We start from the raw sequence: 24,425 nt of genomic DNA on the forward strand, positions 1-24,425 counted from the left end.
GTCACAGTGTGGTGGTCAAAGGGCAGCAAGTGTTGCCTCAAGAAAACGAAATCTGGAGCCATTTTGCCTGGAATTAACCCTGGCTCCGCCAACTGGGTGTGGGACGCTGACCAAATGACTCGACCTTGCCGTCCTGTCTCATGTGCATCCCTTAGGGTCGATGTGAGGACTAAATGAGTTAATGTAAGTAAAGCACTTAGACCAATACATGGAACATCATAAGTTGACCAGATGAGAGATGACGATGGTAACTTAGATGAGGGAAGTGGAGATGAGAGCTGTGGCCGGAGGGATATTTAGGAGGCAAAACCCAACACACTTTGGTTGGTGGTGGGTTGGATGTGGCAGGTGAGGGAGAGGGGGACGCCAAGCATGACACTAGGTCTTTGACTTCCACATCTGGGTGGATGGTGGTGACGTGCAGTGAGGTAGAGGACACTGATAGATATCTTTCTTTCTGCTGAGTGTACTCCTAACTCGCAGCATGAGGAAAGTGCCTTTCTTTCATCTGCACTGGGGGTGAATAAGGATCTTTCCTTCCTTCTACATGCTCTGCACAAGATCACTGCCAAAAACGAGCCAGTAGGTGTCGCCAGTGACCAAGAAAAGATGAATTGCCTTCTTTTTCCCAGATCTGGTTCCACACTTTTTGCTGTACCTCTCGCTATTCTCATACGTGACAACATAAAACAAAGATTAGAATTTTATTTTGAATACTCTATCAAAATAGTAGAAATTATTTTATATAAAAATAATAGAAGTTAGTTTATGAAACAAATTTTTGCCAAATTTTCCAAGTTGAGGAGTTAGAGAACATATTTAATAGTTACATACTCATGCTATTTACTTAAGAATACTTTTTTTTTTTTTTTTTTTTGCGGTACGCGGGCCTCTCACCGTTGTGGCCTCTCCCGTTGGCGGAGCACAGGCTCAGCGGCCATGGCTCACCGGCCCAGCCGCTCCGCGGCATGTGGGATCCTCCCGGACCGGGGCACGAACCTGTGTCCCCTGCATCGGCAGGTGGACTCTCAACCACTGCGCCACCAGGGAAGCCCAAGAATACTTCTTTAATAAGCCTAGACCACGTTACAAATAAAAAGCATTATTACTAGAACTAGTTAATGAGACACTACTTCCAATAATGACTGAGTAAGCTCCTCTCCAAATAACTTGCCCAGTGATGAGAACTGTAAATTCTGGGTAATATATGGAAAGCAACTCCCTCGGGGCTCTGAAATGCATCCCAAAGCAGGCAGGTCCTGGAGGGGCATCTTTAACTCTTGAGTCTGCTGTTTTATTTCTTCTCTTCGTTCCCTCTTTTTCATTCCTCTGTTTTATTTTTTTCTGTCTTCCTATGTGTTACCTGAACATTTTTTAGAACTCCATTCTGAATTGTCTGCCGTGTTGTTGAGTGGATCTCTTTGTACAGGTTTTGGTATGACTTTATACCTACATAACTTCCCACGGCTGGCTAGTGTCAACATTCCAGTTGAAGTGACATGTACCTCCGTTACCTCCCTTTAAACCTCTTTACCCTCCCTGCTTTCTAATTGTCTTAAATATCTCCTCTACATACATTGAGAACCACGTCACACAGTGTTAGAATTTTCCTTCAACCATCAAGCATAATTTAGAAAACTTCAGAGAAACCTCTCATATTTACCCTTGTTCTTACTCTTTCCATTGTTCTTCCTTCCTGATATTCAGAGATTTATCATGTTTCTTCTATTTAGAGAACTTCCTTTAACCATTCTTTTAGGGTAGGTCCGCAGGCTACAAATTCTCGTAGTTTTTCTTTATCTGAGAATGCCTGTTTCCCCTTTATTCCTGAAGGATATTTTCACTAGCTATACAATTCTAGGTTGGCAGTTCTTTTCTTTAAGCACTCAAAAAATATTGTTCCATTTCCTCTGGCCTCTGTCTGATGAGAATTGGTTTTTCCCTATGGGTGAATCTAGGTGGTGTTTCTCTCACCGCTTTCAAGATATCGTGTTTAGTTTTTAGAAGTTTATGTACTTTGTCATGGATTTCTTGGGTTTAACCTGTTTAGGGTTTTCTCAGCTTTTTAAACCATAGGTTTATATCTTTTGCCAAATTTGGGGATTTTTCAGCCATTATTTTCTCAAATACTTTTCCAGCTCCAAACTCCCCTCTCCTCTGGGACTCCCATGACATGAATGTGAGTTAGATCTTTTGTTGTAATCCCACAGGTTCCTGAGGCTCCTGATCATTTTTTCCCATCTATTCTATCTCAGTTGTTCAGACTGCATAGTTTCCGTTTTCCTATCTTCAAGTTCACTGATTCTTTTCTCTCTTTTCTGTTCTGTGGTTGAGTCTGTTCAGTGACTTGTGTAGGTATGTGTGTGTGTCTGTTTTTAATCTTGGTTATTGTATTTTCCAGTTCTAGAATTTCCATTAGGGTCTCCTTTATCTTTCATTTTTTTGTTGAGATTTCCTTATTTCTTTCTTGAGACTTTGTGTTTTAAATTTCTTTTAAGCATCTCCATAGTTGTTTATTGAAACATTTTTAGATGGCTGCTTTAAAATGCTTGTCAAATAATTCCAATATCTGTGTCATCTCAGTATTGGTGTCTTTTGATACCAATCTCATTCAAGTTGAGATTTTCCTGGTCCTTGGTATAATGAATGATTTTTTTCTTTTTTTTATTGTATCCTGGACATTTTGAGTGTTGGGAGTCTCTGGATCTTAATAAGTTTAACTTCTATTTTAGCAGGCCTCTGACACCATTACTGCCAGGTGAGAATGGAAGTCCAGATTCCCCACTTGGCCTCTGCCCACACCCCTGGGGGTAGGTGTGCCTCCTTACTTTTGGGCCCTAATGGAAGTTCAGGCTCCTCTCTAGGCCTCCAGAGACAGCACTCACTGTGTCATGCCTCAGGACCTATGACCCCTAGTCAGCCCACTTTCCTGTCTCCATTGTGGACATTACAAGAAGATAAAAACTAAGTCTACTGAATTTCATTGTGTTAAATTTTCGATCAAAAAAAGAACTGTGAACAAATGATGAACTCTAGCTAATGATATGCATGCTAATGTCTTTAGAGGACAGTTTACTTATGTCTGCAAGTTTGCAGTGTGTCAAAAAATTAGGTGAATTGATGGATGGGTAGAAGATATATGTGAGAATGCAAGTATAGTAAAATATTGATGGCAGAATTTAGGTGATAAGCTTATGGGTGTTCACTATAAGTTTCTTTTAACTTGTATATTTATATATATTTAATATATATTTGGTATATATTTGACACATTTCATAATTAACCACCATTGTATGTTTCATCCTTAAAAACTGATTGAAAACCCTTAAGAACTCAGTAAGAAATAATACATCAAGTAATTGTATTAGTTTTGCCAATAATAAAAGAAATAGAAAGCAAGTGTAAATCTCACATTTAGACTCTTATCTTAGAACATTACAATCTTCCAATTTGTTTATTCTTTTCCTTTTACATGTATTTTATACCACAATCTGACTTTTACTGGAATTAGCAATATTTGTTAAATTAGTAACTATTTCAAATACATAGAAACATGCAGAAAAAAACATAACAGCTACCCATGGCCTTGTCACTTAGTTCTATCGAAGCCTCTCAGTTTGCAATATGTAAATGTTTAGCCTACTTACTTAGCTGTAGATTATTCTCATAGATCTAAACTCCGTATTTCTTTCTCCTAACACACCAAAGATACTAACATGCTTTACCTACCTACTGGCCCATCTTGTCATCGTTGCTTAGAAGTTTTTTGGGTTTTTTTTTTAATGCAAACAAATCTGTTTTTTAAAAAACAGTAAATATGTAATTATGTATAGTGACATATTTTGTTAATATCTATGCTCTGGGTTGTTTCTTGTATTGTAAGTATTTGATTTCTTCATGTGTCCTTAGAAGCACATTTTATGCAGAAGCTATTTTACCCTTCCCCCCCGCAGCCAAGCCCCACCAATCTAATGGTGTTGTGGTTGCTACCTCCAAACTCCAGTCCAGAACCAGGTCTTACCGTGAAGTTTAGCGTTCTTGATCTAAGCTGATGTCAGGGACATCAGCGATTCACTTCAAGGTTCACTTGTTTACTTGGTTCTGATCCTGGTGTCATGGCTCCATCTTTGTCCTTCCTGCTTAGGCTCTTTACTTCCTATGAGGAGGAAGGTTGGCCACCATCTTTCTTCTACCCTACTGGCTTCAAGCAATAAGGCTGTCTCTGTTCCTCTATCATGTGTTGAGTACCATTAGCCTCTGTAACATACAAATCCGGCTCCTTGTCACCACGTCCCGCTCTAGACTCAGAGCCCAGGAGACCCCCAGTTTTAGTCTTGCCCTATTCTTTGTTTTTCTCTTCTGTTTATGGGCCACTGAAATATTCATCTCACTTTTGGGTCCTCCTCTGTCTTTTTAAGTGGCACTACTTTATGTTTGGAGCAGAGCAGCTGTGTTGAAGCGTAAATTCATCTTGAGCAGAAGTCCTTATGCATTCTTTTGTTTGCTTTTTAAATATTTATTTATTTATTTGGCTGCTCCGGGTCTTAGTTGTGGCACACAGGATCTTCGTTGCGGCACGCGGGGTCTTTTAGTTGCAGCATGTGGAATATTTAGTTGTGGCATGCGGAGTCTAGTTCTCTGACAAGGGACCGAACCCGGGCCCCCTGAATTGGGAGCGTGGAGTCTTAACCACTGGACCACCAGGGAAGTCCCCCTTATGCATTCTTTTTTTTTTTTTCTGTACGTGAGCCTCTCACTGTTGTGGCCTCTCCCGTTGCGGAGCACAGGCTCCGGACGCGCAGGCCCAGCGGCCATGGCTCACGGGCCCAGCCGCTCCACGGCACGTGGGATCTTCCCGGACCGGGGCACGAACCCGCGTCCCCTGCATCGGCAGGCGGACTCTCAACCACTGCACCACCAGGGAAGCCCCCCTTATGCATTCTTGATGCAGTTTGCTAAGTGGAAAAATCTCTAAAATTTTGAACCCTTGATTATTTCATCCTTATGCTCTGAGCCAGTCATTCACCCTCTCTCGAGGCAGTTTTCTCAAATGTATAATGAGATGTTTGGACTAAGTCCTTTTTAGCTCTCAGAGTCAGTAACTCAAGAAGGATGTAAAATTATCAAGCAGAGGAAGTTTTTCCTCAATCAAAATCAGCATTCTCCAAGTTGAGAAGATAAAAGCAGAGATAGTATGAGATCTCAATTTCAATGATTGCAAGGGACTTCTTAGATATTAGAAGTGGGGAACACTTCTTGAAAAACCAAGAAGGACCTTGGAATAAATAAAATGCAGTCTTAGATTAGACACCAGATAGTAATCAAAAGGAGTTTGTACTCCAAGAGCCCGGTCTGAGAATATATATCATTTTAGAAAGGGTTTAAATAAATTCATTTATATTAGTTGTGGAAGGAAATGGAGACTTTCTCTGTGGAAAACAACTTAGCTGCCCATAAGATCCTCCTAGTTGCTTGCCAATAGCAACACAGAGGGCAGTGAATTGAATTTGACCTCATAGGACACGTTCAGGATGATCTCTAATTATTTTTAAAGCTTAGTTTTAGAAATGCTATACTAAAATATTTTTATCTAAAATAAAAATTGTATATTATCTGTTCTTCTGGAAAATGTCAGTTTTGGCCATAACTTTATAGAATTTAAACTCTTTTTTTTTTTACAGTTTTTGCTCCATTTGTATTCTATTGATTTGTATATATTATAGGACTAACGTCTTGCAATAGCATTTTATAAGAGATTAAATTCCAGGAAAAGTATACTTTATAGGCCTAGGGATCTTGAAGAAAACTGTAACCGTGTATCTGAGAGGGTAGCAGTGTCTCTCTTGATGGCAGGGTAATGGATTGCACATAAAATGCTCTTGTGGGTCATATTTCTTAAAAGGTCGTTCATACCTAAATTCCTCTGAATTTTCTGGTTAATCTATCTCATATATTAAGTATTTCACATAATACAGTTTATCACTAGTGCAAAGATCTGAGTCTGAATTCATTTATCAGTTCTTCCGTTGTGTTATAAGTGCTGTAACACTTGATTTTTTGTTAATCATTTTAAATGTTATGTATGTATAATACTTGATGTAAAAAGAAAAAAGAATTACAGAGTTACACAAAGTAAGAAATGAAATATCCCCCTCTCCCTCTGCCCAACTGTTAACTGTTTGGGACCTGGAAGTGATAATGTTTCAAAGAGCTTTCTACAATATGATTTCAAATGGGAAAATCTCATTTCAGGTTCTGAGCAACATTCATACAGTCAGGGCCACATGGCAACCTAAGAAACCCAAAACATGGACCTTTTCTCCCCAGGTAAGTAACCTGCTTACTTGTGAATGGAAGGAAACGTGAACTTCTTTTACCTGATAAGTATTATATGATTAATTTCTAAGGCAGGATTGTCAAAGTGTATTCCTGAAATAATGTATTTGTGTTTAACACAGAATATATGGGGCCAGATTTGAATCTTTAGATTAACGTTCTTTGAGGACTTTGATAACAATTACTCATGTTTCTGACTCACCAAAGTTATAGTGCCTATGAATCATCTCATTCAATGGATCACAAGGTTTAATTCTAGAAAATTCCCTCTGATGAAAAATGAAAACAGAAAGAGAAAACGTACGAAATGTTTTTCAAAAATGCAGTCTCCAACTGTGCTCATGAGAGTTGTGCTTTCTTCAGATAAAAATCAAGGGTGACGCCTAGGGAACTGGTCAGTACACCCAGGGACTGTCAAGACTGGGACAAACAAAGGCTGGAATGAGGTTAAGTGGCTTGAAACCACCGAGTCAGTGCCACATAGATGCCAGTGGAGACGAAGATATCTTTATGTTCTTTTAATAACATTAATTTTCTATAGTTCTATTTACTTTTTTTCTACCTCCAGAGTTTCATTACTTCCCTCCCACAACTAACTCCCTCATGTCACTGCCCCTGAGAACCCTTCATTAACCTTCTCCTATTGCATCAGAAGCTCTTACAGCAAGATAGAGGTTCACGGAGAGGACACAGCATGTGGGGGAGGCCCAGCCACCTCGCCTGTGGGCTGTGTGTGTCCACACTTGTCTACCACGCGACTCCTACAAGTCCAGTTTGATCTTCTAAGCATCCTACTGCTTACATTTTTTTAAATTGTAACAATATAATTGTTCTACTCTTTTTTGTGTTAATTTCCTTTTTTTTTTTTTTTTTTTAATGTTTTGGCCGCCCCGCGCGGAGTGCGGGATCTTAGTTCCCCGACCAGGGATCAAACCCACGCCCTCTGCAGTGGAAGCGCAGAGCCCTAACCACTGGACCGCCAGGGAAGTCCCCCTACTGCTTCCATTTTGACACAGTACTTCACAGTTCTGATAGTGCGTCTCTGTGCATGTGAAGTGGTTAGGGTAGAATTTTCCAAGGCTTTCCTGGATATAAAGATGAACTGTTTGGAGGGATAAATAATATGTGTATGTTGCTTTGTTGAATGAAATTAAGCGTCCTTAGGTGTGAGGCATTCTTCCTAGGTACTGTGGGAGCTTACACGTTAGTAGAGAAGACACATAAAACACCAGTATCCTCTATTTATGGAGCTCTGACTGCGTGCCAGGCGCTGAGGTAGGCCGTGATGTGCATTTTCTCATCTAATCCTTGGAGTCGCTCTAAGGAGTGGGTGCTTTTGATAACGGTCACGTAGGCAGAACGTAATGTCACACAGGAAGCACTTGGGGATCCAAGTGCTGTGGAAGCACAGAGGAGGGTGAAATTAATTCTAGTCCTTAGGCTCAGGGAAGGTTTTATAGAAGAGAAACTAAGCTTTGAAGGATGGGTAGGATTTTATAGGCAAGGAAGAGGGATGTAGTTGTCTAGGGAGGGGGAATGGAAAGGGCAGAAGGGAAGGAAAGGAAGATTTCCAAGGCATGCCTGAGGAAAGTTGAGCAAGTGTGTGTGCAGTCTGCAATTTTAGTTCTGTTTCCAAAGGACAGCGGTTAATATAAATATAAATATCTTATCAGGGCATTTCCTGGTAGTCCAGTGGTTAGGACTCCGCACCTCCACTGCAAGGGGCACGGGTTCGATCCCTGGTCGGGGAACTAGGATCCCGCGTGCCGCGTGGCACAGCCCCCCGCCAAAAAAATCTTATCAAACTATTTTTGTGATACCTCTGAAGACCTTGGTACAGTGCTTGTTTCACATTAGCCTCTGCTCTAAGCATAGAGTAAGTGAACGTAAAGGTAGTTTTCTTCAACATAAAAATTACATTTTAAAATTTCAAATCATTGGTATAGATGAGTCCAGTCCATCTGCTTTTTGTTTCCTTTAAAAGACCTTTATTATGATGCAGCGGCATAAACTATTTATAGATGAATAGAGCAGAACCTTCCCTCCATTTTTAAAAAAATTTATTTTATTGAAGTGTAGTTGATTTACAATGTTATGTTAACATCTGCTGTACAGCAAAGTGATTCAGTTACACATATATATATACATTCTTTTTCATAGTCTTTTCCATTATGGTTTATGACAGGATATTGAATATAGTTCCCTGTGCTATCAGTAGGACCTCATTGTTTATCCTCCAACCATTTTTCATGTTTATTAGTAATTTTCGTTTTTGCTGTCATTTCAGGTTACTGGCATCTTGCCCTGCTTGCTTGATGGTGACTGTTTCATCAGGTCCAATTCTTCTTCTCCAGATCTTGGAATATTATTTGAACTTGGAATTTCTTATATTCGCAATGTATGTCAGTTGAAAGATACAGCTTTCTAACGTGTCAAAGGGGAAGTTTTCCCTTATGTCTGTCTTTAGTAAAATAATCGAGGTTTTTATGTGTAACAGAATTTTAATCTCTTGAGGAATGAGAGTGACAGTGATTCTAATTTTTTTATGATGCTACTTTTCCATTAGTGTTTAAAATAAGTGTACTTGTTTACGTTTATAGCTTGAGCGAACTCCAGTGCTTTTAAAGAATGAAGGTTGGAAAAACATAAGACCTTGCAGAAAGTGATAAAAGATGCTAGCGGCCTTGCAGCACTGTGCTTTAGCTCTGTCCTGGAGGGTCAGAGTGCCCCTAACCTTGTAAATGAGGGTTCTAATGAAGGGACCTGGCAGAGGGGTAATTTTTATAAAGGGAACACCAGAAACTTGGATTAATTTACATCATGTAGACTATTGAATCAGTGGGTGTGGCTCTGTGGTAATAATTATGTATTTCCATAGATAGGTATAGTATGTGTGCAGGGCCTCATGATAACCCAGAGATTTTTATTATGTTAATGGTGTAATACCATTATATGTTTTATTATGTTAATGGTGTAATACCACAATGGTGTAATACCATTCTTTCATTTCTTTAAGGCAAATTCATCCGTCTGCTGCGGGTGGGTAGGACAGGAGCAGGTCCCCCAGGTGAACCCCAGACGCCTCTGACAGTTGACATTGGGTTAAGTTCTGAGCAGAAGGACCCTTGAACGCTTTAAGTGGCTCATTGCATTTCTTACTGAGACAGAGCCTCCTATGCTCACGTATATTGAGGTGATCTGGAATCATCCCACCGCATATTTATGTCACTCAAGAAGCAATAGTAACAGTTGTCATATCATCAGCTTTAGGGGTTTTTCAGGAGCAATTTAACAAGAGATTTTCATTTTATATCCTGCCTTTACCATCTGGCCTGCAAGTCAAATGGGACTCCACTGGGTTTCACTTTGTTTTCTTGTGAAGAATTTTTTAGTTCTAAAGGCAAATACTAGTTTTATTCCTTTTAGAACTTGGTATGTGCTTATAGATTTGACTGATTCAGACATTAAGTTTCATACACTTTTTTTTATTTTCTAGTCAACTGGTGAGAGAGGAGAATTAAGTTGTGGCTGGGTGTTTCTTAAACTTTTTGATGCCAGTGGAATTCCTATTCCAGCAAAGTAAGTTGGCTTATATATTCCTTCCAAACAGGTAATTTTGTGGAAATTCATTTTTTTTAGAATCTAGATACCTCAGGTTTCCAGAGTGTATTACTTACATTTCAGTAACTTGTGTGGAGAGGGCTTTTAATGTTGATTTTAATGTTCTTTTAGGTAGTATATGAAAACAGCACACATGATCTCATCCTAGCGGGGAAGAAATGGCACAGGTAGCCAAGGTATTTTAAAAGATACTTGCACCGGTTGTCTGCTGAGAATATTCTTTCAGTGATTTCCTGTGGCATTAGTACATTTCCCAGTGCTGAAATAGAGCCTCATTCTCCGCAAAGAGTGAGAAAGCTGAGTCTGGGGTCCCCAGGTCCTCCGTGACTCTGCCTTTCTTCCGTAGGTGGTACATGGATATTGTAGCAGCAGCCACTGTAAACAAATTTAAGACCAAAAACAAATATTTGTAATGCATTTGCAATATATACATAACAGTCACGAGATTATTATCCCTAATACAAAAAGAGCTTTCAGAAATTAAGAAGAGGCCAGTCCAAATTTGAAAATGGGCACACACACACAAATCTAAGTCTGGAAGATAAGAAACCCACAGAAGAGATGCAGATGGGCAGTCACTAGGATGATGATTGAGGTCCCAGATTTGGAATGGTAAAATTCAGGGCTGTAGCCTGGGCTCTGTCCATGTAACTGTAAGCAGGTTGTCTGCAAGCCTCAACTTCCCCCATCTTTAAAATGGGATCATAATAGTTCCCAAGCCCAAAGGTTTAATTCACATAATGCACCCCTCTTCCATCTTTACTGATACCGCAGAGGTGGGCGTGACCTCCTTACCACTGGACAGAGGTAAAAGCCCTCCTCTGATGTCACCCCAGTGGGAGGGGGAGGGGCACTCTGTCACACCCAACCTCCCCAGCCACTGCCTGTAGATGGAGAGGCCCAGGCTTCTTGTGGGTTGTTTTTGTTTTTCTGCTTTTGTTTTTTGTCTTTAATACTGTTCAGGGTTTTTCACTGTGCTTAGTGGGAGGGAAAAGTGTGTTTATCCAATCCTTCTTAAAGTGAAGTCATAGCTATTTTTTAAATGAGGTGGAGGCCTATGTATTGATACAGAAACATCTCCAATGTATATTATTATATGAAAACGGCAAGTCGCAGAATCGTGTGTGTGCTGACTCCACTTCTGTTCGCAAAGAGCTGTGTTCGTGTGCGTGTGTGTAAACTGTTCCCGGAGGTTGTCTCTGGGGAGCAGAACTGGGGAGGTGGTGCCACAGGATTAAGGAGGCCTCTTACCTTCTGCTTCCACACTTACGGAGTACGCAACTTTAAACGTGTGTCAGTTTAAGATTTACTGTTTAAATGTATGTGTTTGTTTCCATTTGTATTGAAACAGATAGGACAAGGGGCTACCAAACTAGGGGGGAAAGAAGGGGGGAGGGATTTTTCATTTTTTGTTTATCATTTGTATGCCATTTGAACTTTTTACAACAATCTACCTGTTACTTTTATATTTTAAAAATAGTATGAATTCATAATAGCTTTATTTCCAATGATGATTTGAAACATTTGAAAAATGCATTTAAATAACACGAGTCATTAAAGTCAAAAGACCTTAATGACATCAATTAATCTTTCTCATTTTTATGTAGAAAAATGTATTTTCTGTGGTTCATAGTTAAGAAAGAGACTTTATTTACTGAGATGATAACCCCATGGAGGTATCAACAGCCTTCATTCTCATTTACCGATGAGGCATAAATAAAATGTCTGTGAATGCGTCTGTGCTAAAAAACGTTCCACTACTGACTCTACTGTTTCTCAATGTCCATAACACGTATCCATCATGGTATATTTTTCTTTTGTAGAACTTATGAACTCTTCTTGAATGGAGGTACCCCTTATGAAAAAGGTGTTGAAGTGGACCCTTCAGTATCCAGAAGAGGTACCACTCTTCTGTGTTGCTTTCTTTCCTTTCCTTAAAGATTAAACAAGCAGAAGATACATCGGAGAAGATACCTGTAGTATAATAAGCGTAACACTTTTCACGTGAATTCACATTTTTAAAAATATGTCGTTTGATGTTAAAATCTTAGTCATTTTTATCTAAGTGCTTATTTTCTTGGTAGCATATTTGAGACTCTAACGTAGGAAATTAGGATGCATGAGGACCCTGTATTGGTTCCTTTTCGTTGAACACTGGGCCACAGAATTAATAGAATAGGCCAATTCAGTGATTGCCTATTGCTAGGTCAAAGGGTGTAGACATTTGAAATTGTGGTATACATACCAGGTTGCCCTCCAAAAATACTGAGCATCTTTTAATGTGTTCATTGACCAGGCACTGTGCTAGATAAAGGGAAAATGGAGAGTAAGGCAGATGTGGCCCTTGCCTCTTGGAGCTCAGAGCCTGATGGGTTTGAAACTCCCCTCTGGCTCCTCAGACATCCCCCTCCTTGCTTCGTGATTTAGGACACACAGCACTGCTGCCGCCCCAGCAATGCCAATCCCACCTTCTTGGAACAGGAAGGAGCTGGGATCTGGGATGCAGCTGGTTCTACTTGGAGTCAGACGTGCTTTTTAAACTCCCTTTTTCTTTGTCATCTGGCAGCAGTGATGCTGTCACAGTATCTGATGTAGTGGCAGCTCCAGGGGTGGGCTGGTTGGGTGCATTCTGAAGGTCCTTAGGGCACATCATATTCATCAGTCCATTTAGGGCGTATGGACGACTCCTGCCTCTCATACAATTCAGCCCCACTGGTGCTAAAAAAAACTTTGTCTTATTTTTATATATAAAAAAATGTATATAAAATACTCTATTTTATTATATTCACTGCCTAAGCACTTAAAGTTTTGAGATGTATTTTTTATTTTTTTAAAGCACATGGTAGTGTTTTCCATCAGATGATGACAGTGAGAAGGCAGCCTCAGCTTCTAGTAAAACTGAGATCTTTGAACAGAAGATCAAGGAACATGCTAAGGTTGGTACCTGCTGTTACCTGTCCGGTGAACTTGGGCCCATTCAGCGTTTGTGGACCATCTCTGTTTGTGGCTTCTCCACGTGCTTGGTCACCTTCTGTTAATTATTTTTTTTCCTCACTAATTCTTCTGCCAAGGATCAGTAGGGAAATGGAATAATAATACATTTCAGATTAGCTTATTCTTCTGTTTACCAGTTAGCATAAATGATAGATGCGGTCAGAAATAGTATAGAAACTTTTGAGTCAACGGGACTTATCATCCACAGTCCTACCCTCAGGGAACTTTGGGGAACTTCTTTTAATGTCAAGTTTGTTGAGGTATAATTTACACGCAGTAAAATTTGCCCTTTTTAGTTTAAGTTCTTTGCGTTTTGACAAGTATATACAGTCATATAACTACCACACGGTCAAGATAGAGAATATTTCCATCACTATAAACAGTGAACTGATGCCCCTTTGTAATCAACTCTCCAGCTCCGGCCTCAGGCTACTGCTCCTCTGTTTTCTTTCCCAACAGTTTTGCCTTTCCCAGAATGTCCTACAAATGGACTCACACAGTACATAGCCTTTTGAGTCTGGCTTCTTTCATTTAGTGTAACGCAGTTGAGATACACCCATGCTGTTGCATGTGCTAGTGGTTTTTTTCCTTTTTGTTCTAATTAGTATTCCATTTGGTGGATATACCATAATGTGTTTATTTATTCACTAGTTGATAGATACTTGGGTTGTTTCTGGCTTTGGGCAATTATGAATAAAGCTGCTCTATATATTTGCGTAAGAGTTTTTGTGTGTGTGGGCATGTCTTCCTTTCTCGTGGGTATAGGTACTTAGGAGTGGGATTACTGGATCATCTGGTGTTTGTTTAACTTTATAAGAAACTGCCAAACTGGTTTCCAATATGACTAGAGGCCATTTTACACCCTCTCCAGCCACATGTGAGAGTTCCAATTACTCCGTATTCTTGACAACATTTGATATGATCAATTTTTTTCTGTTTTGCCCGTTTATTTATTTATTTATTTTTGGCTGCATTGGGTCTTCGTTGCTGCGCGCAGGCTTTCTCTAGTTGCGGCAAGCGGGGGCTACTCTTCGTTGCGGTGCATGTGCTTCTTGCGGTGGCTTCTCTTGTTGCGGAGCACGGGCTCTAGGCGCGGGCTTCAGTAGTTGTAGCACTTGGGCTCAGTAGTTGTGGCACACGGCCTTCAGTAGTTGTGGCTTGCGGGCTCTAGCGCACAGGCTCCGTAGTTGTGGCACACAGACTTAGTTGCTTCACGGCATGTGGGATCTTCCTGGACCAGGGATCAAACCTGTGTCCCCTGCATTGCCAGGCAGATCCTTAACCACTGTGCCACCAGAGAAGTCCTTGCCCATTTTAATAAATGATTAGTGGTAGCTGTTGGTGGTTTTAATTTGCATTTTCTTCAGGGAGATTTTGCACTGGTAGAATCCCAGGTCGATCCATCTCTAACTCAGTAACCTCTTGGACAAGTCATTTACCATCTTTCTCAGGGTCTCAAGGTCTACGTCTTTAAAATGGACATAATAATCGTATTAACCCCATCAAGCACTAAAGAGGTTTAAGGAAAAGAAAATATATAAAACACTTAGCTAGTACGTGGCACCCAGTAACACACAATAAGTACCAGCTATAATTATTACTGTTATATAGTAATAGCTATATTATAAACAGCTATAGCTATTACTATTATCATATGTCTAGATAAATGTAAATACAATGACAGGTGGCTGGCACTGTCATCACATTTGTTCAGATGAGGATGTGCTGTGTAGCTGGTAGGATCGGGGGATTCAAAAGAAGCTTTGAAGGTTTGGAAGAGGTGCCAGTTGATGACGTGGAGATGTGGAGAGTACGCAGTGGACAGGAGGGGCAGAGGGAGGAGCGTGGCTCGGGAACAGAGACTGATGCAGTTGACTGGTCCCACCAGTCAACTGGTGGGACCTGCTCTCTGCTCACGGATTATCAGGAAGCAGGGAACCTTGGCCCACCTCTGTGAATGGTTGCTTTTCTCATTCTAGATCATGCTCCCAGTTTAAATATCCCTTGTTCTTATCTCTAGTACTGAAATGTGTATTATAATTATAGTGTTAACAGTTAAATCTTTCAATAACCATTAATTATGTGTTCATGGGTAGTATTCATCCTCTTGGCTTTTTTTTTTCCTGGATGTTCATAGAGCCTATAAATTCCCTTCTTTTGGCCAGTCTTTCCTTGGACAGTTTTTATTTTTCAAGATTAATAAAAGAAGCACAGTAGCGGTCTTTGTAGAAGAAAAGCTAGAATCCTGTTTGGCCTCATTCTTCCTACGCCTTCAGCCTCCCGCTACCCCCCTTGTTGATAAGCTTTCGAGAGTCCGAAGCGCTCCCAAGCGTGTCTGTCAAGCACAGCTCTTAATAGTGTTTCTTTGGCCCCAAATATCAGTTTGCAGATACGCTTTACAATCTAGAGATCAAATCTGACTTGGGTGTGCGGCGGTCAGATGGGCGGGCCCGTTCCCCCAAAGCAATGAACGTTCTTCTGCATGCTGGGTTCTCAAAGAAGGGTCCCAGGTCCTCATCCCCTGACGTCAGGAACTGAGCCCTTGTTGGTTACAGCATACAGTAGGCACCCGAAAAATGTTTGTGAAATAATTTCCAAGTAGAGCTCTTCCTGCTGGTGTAAAAGTGGTCGGGAGCTCTGCTCTGCCTTCTGCGGTCCCTGGCCTCCCCCACCTCGTCTTGGTGTGCGCTCCTGTCTCCTCCCAGAGCCCCGAGAGAGACCTGAGCACCGTCTTGAAATTGCCGCTCCACTTTGCCTGATTCAGAAATGCGCTCTGCTCTCCTGGTCGTGTCAAGTGTGGGCCGCAGGGCCTGCCGGCCTCAGGCAGGCTCTCCCAGGGGCAGACCATGGGCATGGTGAAGCCAGAGGCCTTGGGCCCTACTGCCGGGCCATGGGCTGGGGTGCGAGGGCTGTGCTGTGGGTCCAGGATGAGAGGCTGGGATCTGGCCTGTGCACCCTGGAGGTGGAGCCTGAGGCGGGGCTGACCCTTCTCAGTCTCCTCTCCCTGACCTGCCACCTGTAGTGAGTGGGGAAAGAAGGCGGATGATGCTACCAACAGCCCTCCTCCTCCACTCCTCCAAAAGCCCATCCCGCCTCCGTCCCCACTCTCCCTTGCTTAAGAACTTCATATTTTGGGATTTCCCTGGTGGTCCAGTGATTAAGACTGCACGCTTCAACTGCAGGGGGCACGAGTTCAATCTCTGGTTGGGGAACTAGGATCCTACGTGCCGCAAAAGAAAAAACAAAAATACCCTTCATCTTATGTATATGTGTAACTGATTCACTTTGTTATAAAGCGGAAACTAACACACCATTGTAAAGCAATTATACTCCAATAAAGACGTTAAAAAAATAAAAATAAATGAATAAACCCTTCATCTTTGTTTAGCCAGATTTCTCTGCTTGAAGGAGAAGGGACGGGGCTCTTTTTGTTATGCCAAGGGACCTACAAAACTGCGGGCAGGGCCAAGGGTGGGAAGCCCAGTTATAATCTGCATTAGTGCCCAGTTTCCCCAGTATCCTTGCTGGTTGGCTTCATCCTGCCCTCTCACCAGCCAGCAATCTTCCATGTGTGTCTCCTTTGGCTGTCAGGAGCCCTGTGAAAATCCAATGAATCAACGTGGACTCGTCTCCTTGACCAAAGAAACAGCACCAGAATCCTGTCCCTGGGTCTCCTTTTATGGAGACAACTCTGATCATGTTGACCCTCAGCTGAGACGGAAGAGGGAGCAAATAGGTCCTCCTGTTTCACCAAGACTCACCTTTCTGATTTGGGAGCTGTTTTTTGATGGGGTTTAACTTGGTGTGATTTGGCCAAATGCATGCTGTTAAGCCTCTGATGAGGGAAAGCCCTGAATTTAGACCCAGACTCCCAGAGCACGGGTTCTGGATACCGAGACATGCTGGTCTGTGGCAGTAGGCTACATGCCTGTATATAAATTTGCTACAGATCTGCTTATTTTCCTTTGCTCTCTGGATGTATGCCATCTTTTTTTCTCTTTTACTTCCATTGTATTATTGCTAAAAATAAATGAAGTAATAGTGTTGCTTGCCGGGGGCCCAGTATCATGTTTATTGCCCTTCTGTTGGTCTGTCTGTGAGGTCAGAAAGAAGTATATCTTTACTTCTTCAGCTCAGAGCTTCCTGGTCACCTTGGATTTGGGAAAAATCAAAGGATTTCCCCAAAGGAAGCTCTGATAAAGAGCCAGCAGCGTTGCTTCTTGTTATGGGGAGGTACCAGAAGGAAAGGAGTGCCGGCACTGTGGGCGCTGAAGGCCTCCACTGCAGGCTGGCTGCGATGCCTGCCAGACAGAGCAGGCCGATCTGGGAGAGAAGGGGAGGAGAGAATGGAAGGAAGGTTCCACCCCTTCCCCTCGTAGAATTAATGTCTGTTTCTCAGCATGAGACATGAGTTTGGGCATGCTGCTGAAACACTGCCCACATGAGCCATAGACCAGAGGGCGGGGTGTAGAACAACTCTTGGAATCACAGCATGAACACCGAGAAGGCATGTGGTGGCATCGAGGCAGCTTAAATGTTCCCCTGCAGCCAACCCGAAATCTAGGTCAGGGCTATGCACGATCAGAATTTTAGCGGGGCTGGAAAAGGATGGCTTCTGGCTCTGTGCATGAAATGCTCTATATGAATATAAGTGTGGTAAGAGAATCTATCTTGTGTTTTGGGGCATTTCTAGAATGCAAGGGTTAGGGAGTGGTCAAGGATACGTATCTAAATTCTGTGAAACTAGTCATAAGGACCCATTACTCCTGTACCATCCCTGGGGTCACGTTCATTCTGCTCTCTTTCAGCAGGCTGGAAGCCTGGATGTTACCTCTGTGATTAATTTTCCCTTCTAAAATTCTCATCCTAGAAGTTAGAGTAAAGGATTATTTTCTGAAGTTAAAGTCTCCTTTAACTTTAGGTGGTTTCCCTTAGCCCAAAGACATCTTCCTCTTGGTAGAGGACATTGTTTGCAAGGTTTTCGAGATTTCCTATACGCTCATTCTTCATGCTTAGTGACAGAGTTCATGTATTTCTAAAAATAACACAGAAAATGTGTGTTTAGAATGATTCAAGACATTTTCTTGAGTATCTGCTAAGGTTAATTCTGGTGCTCAATATTTCCAGTAAGTATTTAGTGTGTACCAGGTGTCAGGTTTTAAAGCACTCACTTGTATTTCCAGATTATATTTTGAAATCTCAATATTTGAAATTTTATTTCTATTTTTTTATTCCCAAGTATTTTCTTTCTTTCAATGCTATTAGATATGCTATTAAATAAAATTAAAGTTTTAATTTCCTTTTCAAATTGTTCATTGTTAGTATATAGAAACATGACTGATTTGTGTATGTTGATTTTATATCCTGCAACTTTGCTGCATTTGTTTATTATAACAGTTTTGTGTGTGTGTGTGTGTGTGTGTGTGTGTGTGTGTTTCCTCTGCATTCGTCACATATCAATGTAACTTCAATATTGAAATCACGTTGTGTGTAAACAGAGATAATTTTACTTCTTTTTTTTCTAACTTAGATGCTTTTTATTCATTTTTCTTGCCTGACTGCTCTGGTTAGGGCTTCCAGTAATATGTTGAATAAAAGTGGTGAAAACGAACATCCTTGTTTTGATCTTGATCTTGGAGGGAAAGCTTCCAGTCTTCTCCATTGAGTATGAGGTTAGCTATGGGATTTTCACATACAGCCATTATTATGTTGAGACAGTTTTCTTCTATTCCTAGTTTGTTGGGTGTTTTTATTATGAAGATATGTTGCATTTTATCAAATGCTTTCAGCATCATCTAAGAAAATCACGTGTTTTTTTTTCCCTTGATTCTGTTAGTCTAGTGTATTACATCAATTGATTTTCTTATTTTGAACCATCCTGGCCTTGTAGGAATAAATCCTACTTGGTCATAGTGTATAAAACTTAATGTGCTGTTGAATTATGTTTGCTAGTATTTTGTTGAGGAGTTTTTGTATCAGTGTTCATCAGGGATATTGGTCAGTAGTTTTTTTGTTGTGTCTTTGTCTGGCTTTGGTATCAGGATAATGCTGGCTTCACAGAATGAGTTTGGAAGTATTCCTTTCATTTCAGTTTTTCAGAAGAGTTTGAGAGGGATTGGTATTAATTCTTCTTTAAATGTTTGGTGGAATTCATCAGTGAAGCCATCTGGTCCTGGGGTTTTCTTTGTTGGCAGGTTTTTGATTACCATTAAGTCTCCTTTCTAGTTAAAAGTCTGTTCAGATTTTGCATTTATTATTTAGTCGTGGTAGGTTGTGTGTTTCTAGGAGTATGTCTGTTTTATCTAGATTATCTAATTTGTTGGCATACAATTATTCATAGTCCTCTTTTATAATCCTTTGTAATTTTTGTAAAATCAGTAATAATGTCTCCTTTCATTTCTGATTTTAGTAACTTGAGTCTTCTCTCTTTTTTTCTTAGTCAATCTAGCTAAAGGTTTGTCGATTTTATTTGTCTTTTCAAAGAACCAGCTCTGCTTTCATTGGTTTTCTCTGTCGTTTTCTATTCTCCATTTTGTTCATTTCTGCTCTAATCTTTATTATTTCCTTTCTTCGGCTACCTTCGGGTTTCATTTGTTTTTCTTTTCAAGCTCCTTAAGGTGTAAAGTTAGGTTGGTGATTTGAAATCTTTCTTCTTTTTTAATATAAGTATTTATAGCTACAAATTTTCCCTCTTAACACTGCTCTCACTGCATCCCATAAGTTTTGGTGTGTTGTATTTTCATTTTATTTGTCTCAAGATATTTTCTGATTTCACGTGTGATTTCTTCTTTGAGACATTGGTTGCTTAAAAGTATGTTGTTTGATATCCACATATTTGTGAATTTTCCAGTTTTCCTTCTGCTGTTGATTCCTAGTTTCATTCCATTGTGATCAGAAAATGTACTTTGGGGGCTTCCCTGGTGGCGCAGTGGTTGAGAGTCCGCCTGCCGATGCAGGGGACACGGGTTCGTGCCCGGTCCTGGAGGATCCCACATGCCGCGGAGCGGCTGGGCCCGTGAGCCATGGCCGCTGAGCCTGCGCGTCCAGAGCCTGTGCTCCGCAGCGGGAGAGGCCACAACGGTGAGAGGCCCGCGTACCGCAAAAAAAAAAAGTTGAAAAGAAAATGTACTTTGGAAAAAAGAAAATATACCTTGTATAATTTGTCTTTTAAATTGTTACGACTTGTTTTGTGGCCTAATGTATGACCACATATGTTAGGAGAATGTCCTGGAGAATGTCCCATGTGCACTTGAGAAAAATGCATATTCTGCTATTGGGCAGAGTGTTCTGTATATGTCGGCCAGTTACAGTTGGTCTGCAGTGTTGTTCAAGTTCTCTTTCCTTATTGATCTTCTGTCTGGTTGTTCTATCCCTTATTGAAAGTGGGGTATTGAAGTCCCCTACTATGATTGTAGATCTATTTCTCTCTTCACTTTTGTCACTGTTTACTTCATATATTTAGGAGCTCTGATGTCTGTTGTATATGTTTATAACTGTTATATCTTCTTGATGAATTGACCCTTTTATCATTATATGATATCTTTCATTGTAACAGCTTTTTGGCTTAAGGTCTGTCTTGTCTGATGTTAGTATAGCTATCCCTGCTCTCTTTTTCTTTACTATTTGCATGGAATATCTTTAACTATCCTTTCATTTTCAACCTATGAATGTCCTTAGATCTAGAGTGGGTCTCTTGTAGACACAATATAGTTGGATCCTGTTTTTTTAATCCATTCTGCCAATCTATGTCTTTGGGTTGGGGAGTTTAATCCATTTACATGTAAAATAATTACTAATAGGGAAGGACTTAATTGCCATTTTGTTATTTGTTTTCTATATGTTTTAAGGGTATTTTTGTCCCTCCTTTCCTCTCTTACTGCCTTCCTTTGTTTTTAATTGATTTTTTTTGTAATGATACATTTTGATTTCCTTTTGTGTATATTCTATATACTTTTTGTGTGTGGTTACCATGAGGATTACATACAACATCCTAAAGTTCTTACAGTCTATTTTAAACTGATATCAGTGTAACTTCAATATTGACATTTTCTTGTCCTTGAGACCCTACTACAGTATGTACCAGGCATTGCATTAAGCATTCCGCATTTACCTCATTTTAATCCTCTTAGTAACCTGAGATGCAGCTATGACTATCTGTGTTCTACAAATGAAGAAACCAAAACACAAGGAGAATAAATAATTAACCCAAAATCACATAGCTAGGAGGTAGCACAGCAGAGTCAGAATTCAGTCTGATCTGCCACGCCCTCCTGTGTTCCACCCAGCACTGGGAACAGTCTGAACTCGTTTCCTCTGCATTCGTCACATCGGGTGAGGTGGCAACATGGCTTTGTTAAAACTTGTAGCTGACTAGTCCCGTTCTTTCTAAAACACATAATTGATGACTTTTATTTTTTATTCGACATTTAACATGGCTGTATATGCGAACATGGAAACACAGGAATGGTAACCCAGAGTCGCAACTTGAAAGTACACACGTAAAAATAAAAGTTTTCTGAAGTTTAACGTGGTCAACTTATAGTGGAAGTTTTCCTCAAAATTATTAAAAATTTTTTTCAATAATGAAGCAGAACTTGAAACTCTTCATTCGAGTAATAAGTATACATTTTAAAAACACCGTAGGTTGGGTCATAGGGGATTGTTTAATGAATACATTTTTTTTTCTTCTTTAATAGTCTACTGCCGGAAACATTAATTGGAAGTATGTGCTCCGTTCATTTGTTGATATTTTACCGCCAGATTCTTGGTGACGTGCTCCTGAAAGACAGGATGAGCATGCACAGTGCTGGTGAGAAGTCTTTGCAGTTTCCTCACGTACAACAGTGCATCATGCTTTGAGTAAATGTAACCTCTGCCAGCCTTTATCTTCTGCTTCTGAAGGTGACATTTGGAATAAAATATTTAGAATAGCATCAGCGTCAATCACTTACTTCAGACGCGAAGCGCTGTGCTCAGTGGGCATCCTGTGTGAGCTCCGTACGTGTTCCGTTCTTTACAATATACACTTTTTACCATTCAGATTCTGGGGACTTGAGATCCTAAATTTCAGATATAATCATATTTTCCTTTAATGTCTTTCATAATGTTTTTACTACGTGTTTGATATGTATATCGTCTTTTTTGGAAAGAGACCAAAATTACCCAAAATAACTGGTTCTTAATGCAGGAAGTTTAAAAATCAATAAAATTGGTGAATCCAGGTAAGAGGTGTTCAGCGGTTCTGTTTTTACTCTTGCAACTTTTTTGTCAGCTTGAAACTTTTTCCAAGTAAAATGTTAAAAAGTAATTTTAAAAAAATCAGTGAGCTGTCACACATGATTGAACTTGCACAGAGATATGCATGTGTTGTAAGAATTACCTCCAGAGAAAGTTGAATTTTATTGGATATTCTTTATTGAGTGCCTAGTGTATGCCAGGCATTGTGCCAGGACCCAGTGATGAATGAGACAGGCACCATCATCCCTACTCTCGTGGAGCAACAGACTTCAAACACAAAATTATATGAATAATCCTTTTCAACCTCAAGTGTTCTGAAGGGAAATACACAACAAGAGCGTACCCTAGGAAGACCTGAATTAATTCATAGGATGAGGGAAGGCTTCTCTGGGCAAGGAATATTTAAGAGAAGACCTGAGAGAGGAGTTAGACATACAGGGGAGATGGGTGGGGGCGGATCCTTTCTGGATAGAGGGACCAGCATGTCTGAAGACCCAAGGCAAGAAAACCGGAGTGCACTGGAGAGATTGAAATTGAAGGCAGGCCAGTGTGGCTAGAATCGAGTGAGAGGGAGAGAGAGCCCCATGATGACTCGGCTCTCATGGACAAGCGGAGTTCATGGTTAGACACGAGTCCCCTCCCAGGGACACACCACCTGGATAGGTAGGTAGAAATGGAACTACCTAAAGTCAGAGAAGCACCAACATTTCTCAAGGAATAATTGTAATTCTAAAGGAAGGACAGTTTAAGACTTTTAGTCGTCACTTGCCTCTGAATTTGTTTCAATGAGTCTAGAAAAACTTCACGAACGACCCGACTCCTTAAAGAGAAGGCTTATTAGTTTTCCTATAGGTAGGGAGAAGCCTACTCAGAATTTCTGGCTTCATTTGAATCTGCGCATCAGAATAAACTTAGCAAGACCTAGAGAGAGGATTTTTCTCTACTGAGGACACAAGATTATAGAAGTCATTGCCCTTGCCGTTTCTGAAGTGTCCTTCCTGGTGGGCCTCTTTGCACAGCCCTCCACGTGCCACTATTGATTGTGAAATGTCAGTATTCTCCTGCACAGTATGTAGGCACGTGGTCAGAATCCCCAGCTCCTCATTCCTTCCGATGTCATCCAGCACCATCCGTTGGCCCCAGGTTGGGCAGGAGCTGCCCGCCCTCCACCTCCTTTCCCGTGGTGCCCCTGGTTCCCACTCAGCCTCCTGAGAGTGTGGGAGCCTCCTAATTGGAAGATTCCTCTTACCACACCACACTCATGAGGAGGAAAGAGAGGTTGGGAAAAAAACATAGAAGGACAGAATGTTCTAGTCTTATTCTGTTCAGAGCCACTTTACTCCCACCTAAAAGCTTTATCTACTTGGTACCAGACTCATTTCAGACTTCCCCGGGGTGTGGATATAGGGGCAGATGGAGGCCGAGGGGGCAGCTTCCAGCCCTCTGAGAGGTTAAAGTGGGTAGAATGTGTTATCAGCAAATCACATGGCACAGTCATTTCAATCTGAATGAATGTTTTTATGTCTGTTGCTATAAAACACATTGGCTGAAGTTTATATAAAATCCTTTTTATTCTTCTGTATTTCAGATTTAATTAGTAATCCAGTGCTGGCCACCTTCCCCAAGCTCCTGGAGCAGCCCGACCTGATGGATGCGCTCAGGGTGGGTAGTGTGCATCGTGATGGAAACTGGCGGGTCCTAAAGGCGGTTAGACATACTGCACAACGAGTTCTGACACCAGCTCTAGGCTTCCGTGGGGTTCGTTTCTTCCCTATTTGGATGATGTCTCCCGATCCCTGTCTGTTTTCCAGCTAACTTGGTCTCATCTGTCCTTTCTTACTATGGAGGTGACTTCCCCAGGGCTGCCTTCCCTGACCCCGTAAGCAGATGGAGTGCCTGCCTTCTACCCCGTTGCAATCTCCTCCCTATTGTTTGTTCCTTGACTTAAGGTGGCCACCAACTGTGTCCTGAGAGCAAAAATCCAAAATGGTTTGTTAGATAGATTGACTGAGTTTTCAGGGGAGAATCAGGGCCTGCATATCATTTTTATTTTAATTTGAAGTATGTTACCTGTTGTATGAAAAAGCAGCTGGATATTAGGTTGAACCATGTGAAACCTCTAATTTTTAGCCATTTATTGGCCTTCAAAAATGGCAGTTTCATACAGTTCAACTTAAATATTAGAATCAACAAGTATTAGGCCTGCGACGCAAATACTCAGATAACATAAGTGCCGT

At 40.9% G+C, this 24,425-nt stretch overlaps 1 protein-coding gene across 2 annotated transcripts in view; it reads left to right on the top strand.

The window, feature by feature from the left end:
* The window catches only part of NPHP1 (nephrocystin 1), a 61,501-nt gene that overhangs the window by 33,888 nt on the left and 3,188 nt on the right, over nucleotides 1-24,425 (top strand). For both annotated transcript variants that reach the window (XM_082851726.1, XM_082851727.1), the window contains exons 12-18: nucleotides 6,253-6,327; nucleotides 8,624-8,734; nucleotides 9,833-9,915; nucleotides 11,781-11,857; nucleotides 12,794-12,893; nucleotides 21,648-21,760; nucleotides 23,777-23,850. In XM_082851726.1, coding sequence (XP_082707852.1) covers nucleotides 6,253-6,327; nucleotides 8,624-8,734; nucleotides 9,833-9,915; nucleotides 11,781-11,857; nucleotides 12,794-12,893; nucleotides 21,648-21,760; nucleotides 23,777-23,850 — 633 coding nt within the window. The remainder of the gene's footprint in view (nucleotides 1-6,252; nucleotides 6,328-8,623; nucleotides 8,735-9,832; nucleotides 9,916-11,780; nucleotides 11,858-12,793; nucleotides 12,894-21,647; nucleotides 21,761-23,776; nucleotides 23,851-24,425) is intronic.

The sequence above is a fragment of the Leucopleurus acutus genome (assembly GCF_964270905.1).
Source record: "Leucopleurus acutus genome assembly, chromosome: 12".
Classification (NCBI taxonomy): Eukaryota; Metazoa; Chordata; class Mammalia; order Artiodactyla; family Delphinidae; genus Leucopleurus; species Leucopleurus acutus.